At 31.4% G+C, this 12,918-nt stretch overlaps 2 protein-coding genes across 2 annotated transcripts; both read right to left on the bottom strand.

Moving 5' to 3' along the window:
- Window positions 1-1,467: 1,467 nt before the first annotated feature.
- On the bottom strand, window positions 1,468-5,469 carry LOC134711299 (protein SPATA45 homolog). Its single transcript, XM_063571828.1, has 2 exons — window positions 5,168-5,469; window positions 1,468-1,742 (listed from the first exon to the last, which is right to left on the bottom strand). The coding sequence occupies exons 1-2, from the start codon at window positions 5,394-5,396 to the stop codon at window positions 1,720-1,722; spliced, it is 252 nt and encodes an 83-aa protein (XP_063427898.1). The 5' UTR covers window positions 5,397-5,469; the 3' UTR covers window positions 1,468-1,719.
- Window positions 5,470-6,691: 1,222 nt separating this feature from the next.
- LOC134709373 (leucine-rich repeat-containing protein 74B-like) lies at window positions 6,692-12,918 on the bottom strand. The gene is made up of 11 exons (XM_063569542.1): window positions 12,742-12,918; window positions 11,898-12,118; window positions 11,402-11,574; window positions 10,803-10,910; window positions 10,116-10,209; window positions 9,890-9,939; window positions 9,056-9,137; window positions 8,564-8,649; window positions 8,189-8,383; window positions 7,578-7,673; window positions 6,692-7,274 (listed from the first exon to the last, which is right to left on the bottom strand). Exons 1-11 carry the CDS (start codon window positions 12,792-12,794, stop codon window positions 7,137-7,139), a joined length of 1,296 nt encoding a protein of 431 aa, XP_063425612.1. The 5' UTR covers window positions 12,795-12,918; the 3' UTR covers window positions 6,692-7,136.

Here is a 12,918-nt window from a genome sequence, read left to right as displayed (position 1 = left end):
TAAATTTGGAAGATATAACTTTGATTAATTGGTATTTAACGTCAGATTTCAAATATTTCATCCGTACTCTACTTAATAACTTTTAAGTTCACGATTTCATAAAAATGAAAGTATATTTACACTACACAATATTTTTAGGAAATATGCCGTTTTCGCATTCACAAAGCAACTCTTGACTCCCCCTCATTTGACGAAGTTGGCAAAGACATACCTATGGGAAGGGATGTCAAAACAAGTCTCCCTGTCATTTTCACGCTCCCTCAGCGCTTTTTTGTTGTTGTTTTTTTTTGTGTGTTTGCTTAGAGCACAGAAGATTACATTGTTGGTATTACATCAACGGGTTTTTTTTTTCTATGTTGCGAGCAAAATTCCGATAACAGTGGTTGTCTTTGAGTATGGTCTTTTATAGTTCAATTTTTCTTTGGTTTAAGCAGGATTTAGGTCGCTAGTTTGCACTTTTTTTAATTATTTCAGAATTTGGCATCCCGCTGCATTTTTCGAATAATTATACGGTTTATTTTTTGTCATTATTGGAGGCCTTGTGTGTTGTTCTCGGGATTTTTCATTGCCAATGATACCAAAACTTCTTATTTTTTACAGCTTGTCCAGATTTTATCATGGCTATTAAGAGCTTGAAATAGGATGTGGATATATAAAAAGAAGATGTGGTATGACTGTCAAATAGACAACTCTTTACAAGAGACTAAATGAATAATGAATCAGAAATTAACAACTACGGTATAGGTCACTAAACGGCCTTCAACAATGGGTCCTTTTACGTACAAGTTTTTGAATAACTGTCTCATATCTTTTTTTTTATGTAAACTAATAAGATCGTCAAAACTTTATCTGAACAACGTTGCTTTCTAGACAAACTGTAATTTCGTTTTTTATGTATTTTGCCGTTTGAGTTTGCCATGTGATTAGGGACTTTCCTATTTGATTTTCCTCTGATTTCAGTATTTTTGTGATTTTACTTCTTTATTCTTTAAGCATTAAACGAGAAAACCGACTTTACTAAAATGCTGGGAAAAATTTAACTGACGCAGGATAATTTAGAGCTTGACAAATTATATATACTTTTGTTTATTGTTGAACATCGCATGTTGAGCTCTATGTGTCCCCTGGTTTATGTGTATTATTGGGTTGACGTCACATTGACATACACGAAACATCTCCTTTTATTCGTGAAACTTATCATTGTAAAATTGAGAATGGAAATGGGGAATGTGTCAAAAAGACAACAACCCGACCAAAGAGCATTGTGTATTCAATTTTAAAAAATAACCTTGAAATGTGATTTAGATTAAGTTTATAACTTGATATTTTGTATATATTGGTAAATTTAGAGAAAGCATTTCAATATCAGTCATAAACTAAAATACCTTTTGAAAATATTACGTAATTTGTAGCAATTAACATTAAAAGGATATTATCTGCACCAACTAATAAATACATGACAAGAAATTAAATTTTATAATTCAGTTTTAATACTAGACACATGTAAGAGTGCATCTTATTGCACTTGAGCGTATGAATACAATGTAATACTGAAAGGTGTATATGAATACATGTGCAAAAGCAAAGATGTAAAAACAATATATATCGAATAAAATGAGCAATAGCTTAAAGTATTTATAATACTGATAAATGAAATGTTTTCTTCTTTTGATTATTTTTTTGATGTCATTCGTTTGTCTCTTTCTCGTTCATTCTTCTCTATATCTGTAGCACACTTTTGTCTGAAATAAAGAAAAAGAAAACATATTAGTGTTAGAGAATGAGTAAATAATTTGAATCTAAAACAGTAAAATATAGATACAAGAATGTGTCGTATGAGTGTCAATGAGACAACCCTCCACCAAAGTCACAATTTATAAAAGTAAACAATTATAGGTTTAGGTACGGCCTTCAACGCGGAGCTTAGCTCTTACCGAGCAGCAAGCTACAATATGTGATCATCTGTTTGTACACAACATGTATAAGTAAAATAGTGTTTTGTGCACCAATACGTGTTACTGTTTCTCGCTTCATTGTATTTAAAAAAACATAAAAATGAAAGAACAAAAAAATGAAAAAAATTAGAAACAAGGGAGACACCGATTTTAAATAATTTTTAATCGTCCGCACCACATTCAGATTCATGAAAATTGAATGATTGTTTGTTGATTGACGTCCAGTGGCAAGACTTTAAAATAATCAACTGATTTTTCTTTCAGACACTGCGAATTTTAAACTTCTCCTCTCTGATTCACTTTCACTTTCGTAAATAATTCCTTTTTTCTGAATGAGATCTATATATAAGTGGATTCATGTTGTTATTATACACGAAGATTCCTAACAAACATTAAAAATACGAACACTAATATAGTTTGACATGTAGTTACATCGAAGCCAAGCAGATAACGAAGATATAAGCAGCTATACGCAATAAAGACTGTTATCATGAATTTCAACTATAGTTAAAGTAAGCTTTACTTTTAGTATTTTGTTAAGTTTAAACATATATACTTTTAACATTCTTAATATACATTGTAATGCAATCACAGACAGACAGACAATGAAGTAGAATGAAAGCTAACATGCAACGTATGAGCTAAGATTTTAATTTATTAGCTACATCGTATACTGTAATTTCAAATGTATGTTCATGTTCATGTGAACTTGTTCTGTGAATGTCTTACAAAAATTAAAAGAGCTTTGAATAAACGTATGATATACATGTTCCCTGTTGAGCATTATCTTGTTAATTAAGTAATTCAAAGCTACGTTTACAAAATATTAAACTTCTAAGTCCTCTAAATAAACTACGCCTGTAATAATTTCTGAACAATTATATGTCAAACACATTAAGGGAAGTAGCTATTTTATTCTAACTACTCTAAAAGGGATTACTAAAAACTCTTTATTTTCTAAAGAAAAATATGTGAGGTTTGTCGGTTTCTTTCAAGTCGTTTTCAAACAGTTCCGGTTTACCATATATATCGGTAAAGAGTCTTATGTTTAACAGTTATGCTACTGTAGACTTAAGAGCGTAGTTTGGTATTTTTTTATTGTTTGACATGCTTGTCGTGCTTTTTATAGCTTACTCGCTGTATGTGTTTTGCTCATTGTTAAAGGCCCTATGATAAACTATTTAACTATAGATGCAAAGATCTACCTTATTTGGTGGAGAGTTGTCTCATTTGCAATAATTCCACATCTTCTAAATTTTTAATATCATTCATGTAAGGTTATATCGTGACCTCTGAACAGTTTTCTATGTTGCTGACGCAAGAACAAATAGCATGTCTTTCCTTTCGTTCATATTCTTCATGTGAATGGATAGAGATACGTACGATTATCGGATGTAGATGAATTTTAAAACATGACTATACTTGGGAATTGCATAAAATCTACAAGGTTAGTTTCACTATAAGCTTAAAGACAATAGTTCATTATACATTTAAGCATATGGAAGCGTCTTACCATGATACTACTAAATCAGAAAACCTAAAATTTCAAAAGTAATACAATGTAATACACAAAGTGTTTTGATATGCATAAAATACAAGTTAACCAATATTTATGTTTTACCTCAAGATCATCAAGTAACGATTTGATAATAACATAATAAATCATTATCTTTTTTCAATTTTAATAAGTGACCTTTTTTTATATCAAATCTTATTAGCGAGAAAAAAAATAAGATGGTCGGGGATTAAAAGTTTTAGAGCTACATGTGGGGCACATTAACTTGTTTCACATGGTATAAAAAGGACAATTTTAAAACTTCAATTTTTCTTTAAAATCATAGTATTACAACTTCAGTTTATGCGATTCTAACATCATGATGACAATTTTCTAAACCTGCAACAATTTTCAGAGAATATCCTTAAAGCTGCTTCAACGCAAAAAAAACATGTCTGGCTATAAATCTATAATGAAGAAAGGAGTAGGTTCAGTAAGACCTCTTTTTGGCCCCAAAATATAGCAGTTTTACAAAATTGTTAAAATTTAAACTTTTTCTTAGCTATTGGATAGTAGAATGGTTCTGCTACAATAATATGGGCTGTTTTTGACAATACAATGCACATATATTGGGTACTAGAACCATGAAGTCGTGCTAAATTACTAAAATCTTCACAATTCCAGCATTTTAGTTAAATTTTAGACGGTTTCCGGGTAAAACGAAAGTGGCCGCATTCGTGTTCATCCAAAATATTGAAATGGAAGTTGTATTTGATGATAATACATTACATATGTAAAGATTGAGGATGAACACGGATGCGGCCACTTTCGTTTATGACAAAAACCATCTGAAATGTGACCTTTTTTCGCATATTTGGTCGATTTTTCATAGTTGAGCTTGAATTGGATCGTTTTTAATGACTAAATAGGTTAAAATCTTGCACATAGATTAATTGAATCATATGAAATAGACACTTCAGTGTTTAAAAAGTGGTCAAAATCTTTTGTCAGATGAAACTTAAATTGAAGGCCAAAATCGATCCTTACCGGACCTACTCCTTTGAACACAATTTATATTTCCCAATGAATGCATTTTTACAGATAATCTGTATTAGTCTTAACGATAAATCGACCAGACTGTGTAAGAATTCCCCAAAAAGAACACAGGACAAATCTATAAACTATTTAATTAGTATACCTTGCAAATTACATTATTGAACGGATGCCAGGTAAAACAAATTATGTCAATAAATGATTTATTAAATAGTTGATCAATAGATCAACCTTTTACATGAGTTTAATCAATAAAACAAGGTTAACGAACTGTGGCACGTTCACACAATTCAAATTTGGCAAACATTTAGTGTCTGTTATGATTCAACACCTTGTTTAATCTTGTATTATCGTTTATTTTTCCTATATGTAACACATGTGCATATAGTACAATAATCAGGAGCATAGCCGATATAAGATTTGAAGACATTCGTATTTTTTTTTTTTTGCTGAGACTATGATAAATATGCTAGTTTAGGACAATCGTTTGGGGTGGTAATTTTTGTCATACATGATATATATCATGGTTCTGTTTGGAGATACTGGTCAGTTAAAAATATTAATAGGACCGGGAAGTTGAAATATGCTCGCAACAAAAAAGATCGGACCATTTATCAATGAAAGATTTTGCCATACATCAGTACTATATTTTTAAAAATCTTACTTTGTTCCCTGTAATGTTTTCTTTCTCTGTGTGTAGGTGCATTTATCTCAAATGTACAACGTGGCTGATATCCAGGTTTGTGTTCATCAAATGCTGTGCTTGTAAATTGATCCCCATGATGCTTTCTTTCTGTTCGACACCAGCTCTGTTCCTTTTTCATTTCTACGGCACACCATGATTCCCTAGCTTCTCCAATCGCCCGAGCATCAGTTGGAGATAGTTTCGACATTTTGCAACTAACACATGTAACCTAACAACGATCAATGACGCTAACGTTCCGCTGTTGCCAAGTAATAATCAAACGTAGAAACTAAAAGTAATTGATAATTAACTCAATTTTATTTGAATATAAGTATTGATTACTTATAAATGACAATTAATTTCATTAAACTATCATTGTCCACTTCAACTTTATTAAATTTAGATGGCACTATTTACAATGCGAATTAATTTCATGTTTAGTTTTAAATCAAGTCCGGATCGAAGCTTTATTTTTCCGACTTTACAATGTTATTTTAAAAAATTTAAATGTCCGGTAATTTAAGTATTGATTACTTATAAATGACAATAAATTACATTTAACTTAAATTGAATTTAAATGGAACTATACGCAATTCGAATTAGTTTCTGTTTTCGTTTAAAAAATCCTCTCCAATCGAAGTTTTATTTTCCGACTTTAGTTAACCGTTATTTTTTTATTACATGTATATGTCCGATAATTTTTTGTTTTAAAGATTTGTTTACATTCCACGGGGCAGTATATCCAATCATTTAAAAGAAAAGAAATAGAACTTTAAATTTCTGATTTTCATGTGACTGATCAATTTTAAGTGACAATGATCACAAAACTTCGAATAAAACTTTTATTTTTGGTTTTTGTGTTCATCCAGAACGATATATACAGTTTAGCGAAAAAAGTTTTTGAAGCAATGGCCAATCACCATCCCTACCTTTACCCTTGTTCCATGGCGGATGAAATTTCGAACTGCCTTGGAATTTATAAGATACAGTGTATGAAATAAACACGGCATTACTTAGAAGAAGGGTGTTTGAATTGCAGTTGGAAAAACTAAATTATTCTGTATGTATGTGCTTGTCCCAAGTCAGGAGCCTGTAATTTCGTCGTCGTCGTTTGTTACTATGTTACATATGAAATTTGCTTTCGTTCGTTTTTTGTACTTTAATTAGGCTGTTAGTTTTCTCGTTGGAATTGTTTTACATTTGTGATTTCTAAACATTTAATAGCTGACTATGTGGTATGGGCTTTGCTCATTGTTGAAGGCTGTATGCCATGATCTGTTGATATCTGTTATATTTGGTCTCTAGAGGAGAGTTGTTTCATTTGCAATAACACCACATCTTCTTTTTTTATTCATATAAACCAATTTACTAGTGGGTTTCGTGTCTAATATTCGACTGCTACTCCACCAAAGAGGAAAACAGACGAAATGTCCTAAGAATGAACTTTAACCAAAGTTTATATATAAACTACCATGTAACGACATATACTAGTATTTGAGAATTATCAAATTTGATCATATCTACAAGCAATGTTTTACTGTAGTATATTCCCACTTTCATGTTCTGAAGTCTTTACAAAGAACTAATGGCTCATCACTCTGAACATAAACATTTTTCTTTAATTTCATATAGGTTCACTTATCCGACCGTGTTGCTTATAAAAGAAATAATCAATTAGTTTGATGTCTTGTTTTGTAGAATTAATCCTTTAGTCTTAATCTTGATACAAAAAGTCATTGTTTCGAATTTAATTCCATTTTACACGGAACGGAGAGCTCGACATTTTTTCTCTTGAAAATTACAGATGAAAGACTGTTAGTCTATGGCACTGATGACAATATATGTTTATCACTTACGGCTTATATCATTTAGGAAAGCTATTATATGATGTTAGAACACGCTCAGACAAATGAAAACCATAATCCTGATGAATAATAACACTTTTTTTTTACATTTTGTTAGGTCTAACACATCGAAGAATAAAATCCTCTGATAATACTGTTACATCGTGAATAACTCTAAAATTGTCTTTATTTTCCTTAATGTCTGATGCAATTTCTAAACAGCTTTGTACGACGGGCACATCCTAAAATGACAAAAAAATAGAAACGGTTCAAGCTATAATAAATTAATATCTAACATATGAGTTTCAAGCACTTATACGTGACAGTCGTCTATTTAAAAAAAATCGATAGCAAATAAAATTCAACTGATAAATTGAGTGCAGTTTTGCTAATTTTGCTAATTTCAAAAGCAACTAGGTGTAGACAGCCTAAACACAAGATTGAAAAACAAAATCAGTTTTTCTTGTTGTTCAGAATTCTTTGAAATTATTTTAGAGTTTTTAAGATTCCATAGAGATAAACATAATGCATAGATGATATTTTACCTGAAGTTCCAGACGGTCTATGGCACTTGTATGGTTTTCTTTTATGGCGACAAGAAGTTCTAAAGCTCCACGTGTGGTAATCGAATTGTAATTCATCTGTTAATTACAAAATATTACCAAATACAAACTTAATAGAAAATATTTATGATAGATTTGTCTTTCTTTTACAAGCAAAATTTTAAATTCATCTGCGATAATTTAGTTTATAGTGATATGAAAATGAAGAACTGCAATTCATAAAACTGGTTACAATGGAGTATTAATCGTTGGTTGTTTAACGTCCAGTGACAAATAGTTCAACAATGTTCTGGTCTAGAATGACACATTAATTAAATTCATTTAAGTAAAAGAAGAGTTTGTGTCCTTGTCCATCAGAGAGTATATTTGAAAATAGAAATAAAAAGAGCTGTCTCAGTGGCGGATCCGGGGGTTGGGCCCCCTTTTTTTGTTTTGGAAGATCAATGCATTTGAATGGGGACATATAGTTGCCCCCCCTTTTGTCCTGGGTTGGGACCCCCCCCCCCCCTTTAAAATGGCTGGATCCGCCCCTGTTTTGAGTTGTTGGGTTTTGCATTTTAATTCTAAAATTCGCGGTTTAAAATAGAAGTTACCTTTAAGCAGGTCAACGTATTATTAAGAACTAAAGCTTTGGCAAGATTATGACATCCTTCATATCCGATTCTATTACTGGACAAATCTAAGGTGTCAAGGCAAGAATTTGATGTTAGTGCTCTACCAACTGCTTCACAACCCAAGTCTGCAAAACCATTCCAGGACACATTCAGTTGTTTTAACGATTCGTTATTCTAAAAGAAAAAAATATAGAAAATTTCCGGCTTTGACGCCTTTAAAAAAATTCAACTGTAAATTCAGCGATAAAATTTGGACAATTTTTACATTTGTCAATCAAAAGTTTTATTCTTTCTTTCCTATTATAGAAAGAAGGAGTAGGAGACAAAACAACCCAATTTTACAAAATGTCTGACCTGCAAACTGTTTCCAATAGCAATAGCACCACAGAGTCTCAACTGGTTCCAGCTTAAATCTAAATCTTGTAAATAGTCATTGTTCTCTAAAATATAAAATTAATTGTATTGACAACCTATTGAACATACATTTGTGTAATTGAAAATGTACATACCAAGGTTAAAATGTACATATAGTATTCAATACTTTATATATTTGGTGCTTTTTCCACATGTCTGTTTTAAATATATGAACAAACTTTTAAAAGCAGTCGAAAATGGCATAACTCGATAGATACAAAGAAGAAAAACTAGTAATAAAGACAAGGACCGGAGTTGGAGGGATATTTATTAATAATTACACCAAAAAAAATGAGTATTAGTCTTAGAGTACTCGCAGTTACTGACAGCTAGTTTAAAGCCAATATAAAGTAATAAAAAATTATGTATCTAAGACTAAAAGTTCATCCAACATTGACATTTTTTTTTATTATTGTTGTCCAAGTAGCATACCTAAAGCCTCCGCAAGCAGCGACCCTCCTTGTTCCTGGATATTGTTGTCACTTAATATTAACTGACGTAGGTTTGTATTTTGCTGTAAAAAAAAGTAATCATCATAGACTATTGTCTTGTCTAGTATTCTGTCATTAGAATAAAACAACTGTGAAAAAAGCAATCATAGTTGGGTGTACATGTGGCTCAAACGACAAAAGCAACGTACTGTAACGACAAATAAAAGTTGTAAAATATTCCTACAAACGTAACTTTTTTCAGTCCATTTTTTTTTTATCAAACCTTTGTTTTATCTTTGGTTTTTTTTTTTTTTGTGATGTTAAATTGGTGTCTCAGTGTCGTAAACAATACATATTTTTTCAGTTTGATTTGAAAGAACTGTTTTTCAAACTTTGCGCGATCTTCTGTAGTACAGTTCCAAAATTTAGGGAAAAAAATAAAATATTTGAGTCTATTTATTATGGTAGCATCTGAGCAACAAGACAAAAAATGTACATAATGAAAGAACCACGAAGATAGCACTAATGCAATGGTCATCCGGCAACCTAATTCCTTGCTCCACATAATTTTTTCTCAGTTATAAAATCTGTTATATTGAGCAACTTTTTAAATAGAAATATCTACTTCACCAGAGTGACGATTGAAATTAAATCATACTTCAAATATATTAATATTTCGATCTTTTCACAGATATTGCGTGATACATTAAAATTAATTTAATGTGTAAATAATGTTTAGAATTACAAACACGCTCTCTAGCAGTATTATATAACAGTTATCCCGATTTCATTCAAGATTAAATATCAATAAGTTACATAACAATAACACGAATACCTTTAGAGCTTCTGAAAAGCATCGGGCTTCGTCATTCCCAAAACTGTTACCTAAATCACAAAACAATTTACATGTATAGGATAGCAAGTAGAAAAAATAACAACATTTTTCTGTATTTGAAATCTCAAAGTCTGTGATAGAAAATTACAAGTACATTAATACTTAAAACCATACGAGGCATCTTTTTAAAATAATAATAAAATGGAAGAAACAAAATATAATTTACCTGCAGCATTTAGAGATTTCAGATGTGATTTGGAACTGAGCAGCTGTTCCAGAAGTATGGCACCTTTAGAACCAAGGTCGTTATAGGAAACATCCTGTGGAGAAAAATAAAACATGCTTTTTAAAGTTGTAATTTTACACTACTGTCGCCGGTATGGGTGAAGGTTGGCGCCTGTTAATTGTTTAAACCTGCTGCATTTTATTGCATTTGTCTTTTAAAAGTCAGGAGTCTGTCGTTCAGTGGTTGTCGTTAGTTGGTGTGGTTGACAGTGGTTCATATGTATTTCTCGTTTCGGTTTGTTTATATCAATATAGATTGGACCGTTGGTTTTCTTTTTAGAATTGTTTCACACTAGTCATTTTGTGGGCCATTTAAGGATTGCTTTACGGTATAAGCCAAGGCTTCATGTTGAAGGCCATACTTTGACAATTAAATGTGAACTTTTGGTGGATTGCGACTTGGATTGAGAGTTGTCTCATTGGCACTCAGACAACATCTTCTTATGTTTACTTGTGATTGGTACATAAATTATTGCAAGCAGTATAGATATTTCTTTTCTCAAAACTGCTGACTGTAAAATGTTTCGGCTATTCTTTTGAATCCCTTTTAATCATGGACCTTTATTATTCATACATCTTTGGTTATCTCAACGTTTGAATCAAAACTTTTACTCATACAACAACTTACAAGGTCAGTTATCGACACGTTTTCCTCCAGCATTCTACTGAAATGTTTCAAGCCTTCTCCTCCAAGATTGTTTCCAGAAATATCTAATATAGTTATGGTATTGTTCATCTGAAAATCACAAAAAAATATTTATGTCGAGTCTGCTTTGTATTGAAGATGGTGTGGGTCTTAAACGCACAGAAAAGATATGACCCGTGTAAAGCTTAAAACTGCTGTCAATCTAGTATTTGGTTTTGAAAGCTGGAGAAATTCAGTTCTAGTAGATAGCAGTTCAATGCATGTTGCTACTGTTAAGTTAACTTTTTTTTTTTTTTTTTATTTGATTCAAGTTATAAATTGATTTATCTGAAACAAATCCGGGTCGTAATCCAAAACCGAGGGAAACACATCTACTATTAGAGGAAAACAACGGAACAACAGAAACACTGTCAAACTGTTACAAAAACAGACGCCAACATACATAGAAATGTACTAGTATTTGAAAACAACTGCCATATCCCTGACTTGGTACGGGATATTTAAAAAGTGATGAAACATCCATTTGTAGGGTCCACTCAAATTAAATAAACTATGAAGTTTATAAGAAATATTAAACTCACCGTGAGTGAATATGCTAAAGGTTGGATGTCGTGGCGTGTCAGTCTACCGTTGTTGATTGACAGTTTGTCTGTTAGTAAATGTTTCAAAACTCCATCACGTGGTGTGACCCCAAACTTCTTACAGGAATTATTGTACACCAGTACACTTGTTTCTGTGCCGTCTTGAGTAGTTTCTGGTGAAAACAAAGAGAGAAAAAATGGTTGCATGCAGATAGAAAAGAAAAAAAACATGAAAAAAATGTATGTAGAGCGAGAATTCTTTTCGATAAAACAATAAAATGTTATTTATATTAGTCTCTAACGTATAACCCTTTCTCAATTTTTCTGGGCCCTCTATCTCCTTTTTGTTAGATTAAGGAATGATGGAGCAAACGAATAAACGAACGAATGAACGAACCAACGAATTAAGGAACGATGGATTGATGTGAATGAAAGAAAGAACGATGGATGGATGGATGTGAATGAATAAATGATTGAATGAATAAAAATAATACACCTTGCTGCTCATCATCGCTTTCTGACAAAGAAGCGTCCACGTTAAAGTCTAGCCATAAGTCTGAGTTAGCTTTTGAAGCTTTACGGGTTAATCGTTGGTCATTGGAGTATTTGTGATGGCGTCTGGTTGACTTTGGACTCTGTTGTCGTCGTTTTGTTTTTGCTCTTCCAATGTGTTGTCTTTGGTGCGAGCCTATCTTATGGTGGATTGGCATACGTTCTCTATAAGTAAAAGTTAAATGAAAACATGTTTAGGCGATGACCATTTTATAAAAACTAAGGTTAGAAGGGGCAGGAGTTTTTTTTATAAGTTTCTTGGAGTGTATTATGTGCAAAAAAAAATCTCTCTGAAGGAAGCTTACCAATAAATATCGAAACCAACAAAATGATTAAATTCAAATAAATACTCATAAAGTGTAGTTTCATTTGTAAAATCGTTATGAAAACTAATTAGAAATAAATGCTTGTGCAAAAAAAGTCTTCTTCCCCTCCCCCTTTTATATATCATTGGTTTATTGCTGACATCATATATAACTTTTTTTCTTTTTAAAATTTTTAATGATTTTTAACTTTGTTTCGTTAGATTGTTATCGGATTGTCGTTCATATCTTTTTATGTGGCTTTTAATGGTCAAATCATTGTAAGTATTTGACACAAAACAGTTCTTGCATGTTAACAATTACAAATATTTTAGTAACTTTGTACGGTAAATCATAAACTAAAAGATAAAATACTTTAAGTACACGAAAGTGATATAATAAAGTAGATAGTCTTCTTATAAAGAAATAAATCAATATTATAATAATTTATATACTTTAGAAATATTAAACTATCAAAATACGTACAGATTTGGTATAAATTCAGGTTTTCTTAATGTATTCCAGTCCTCATCAGCCATTTTGTTTATATATTTGTAGATTTAGACTAAGATAGTTTAGATGTTGCATTGGAAGAACAATTTTAACATTTTTGTGTTATATTTATCCTATTTAAGAACGTCAATAGCGGGACTATGGCTATTG

This window comes from Mytilus trossulus, chromosome 3, assembly GCF_036588685.1.
Source record: "Mytilus trossulus isolate FHL-02 chromosome 3, PNRI_Mtr1.1.1.hap1, whole genome shotgun sequence".
NCBI classification, from domain to species: Eukaryota; Metazoa; Mollusca; class Bivalvia; order Mytilida; family Mytilidae; genus Mytilus; species Mytilus trossulus.
This window is presented reverse-complemented; position numbering and strand designations above follow the sequence as displayed.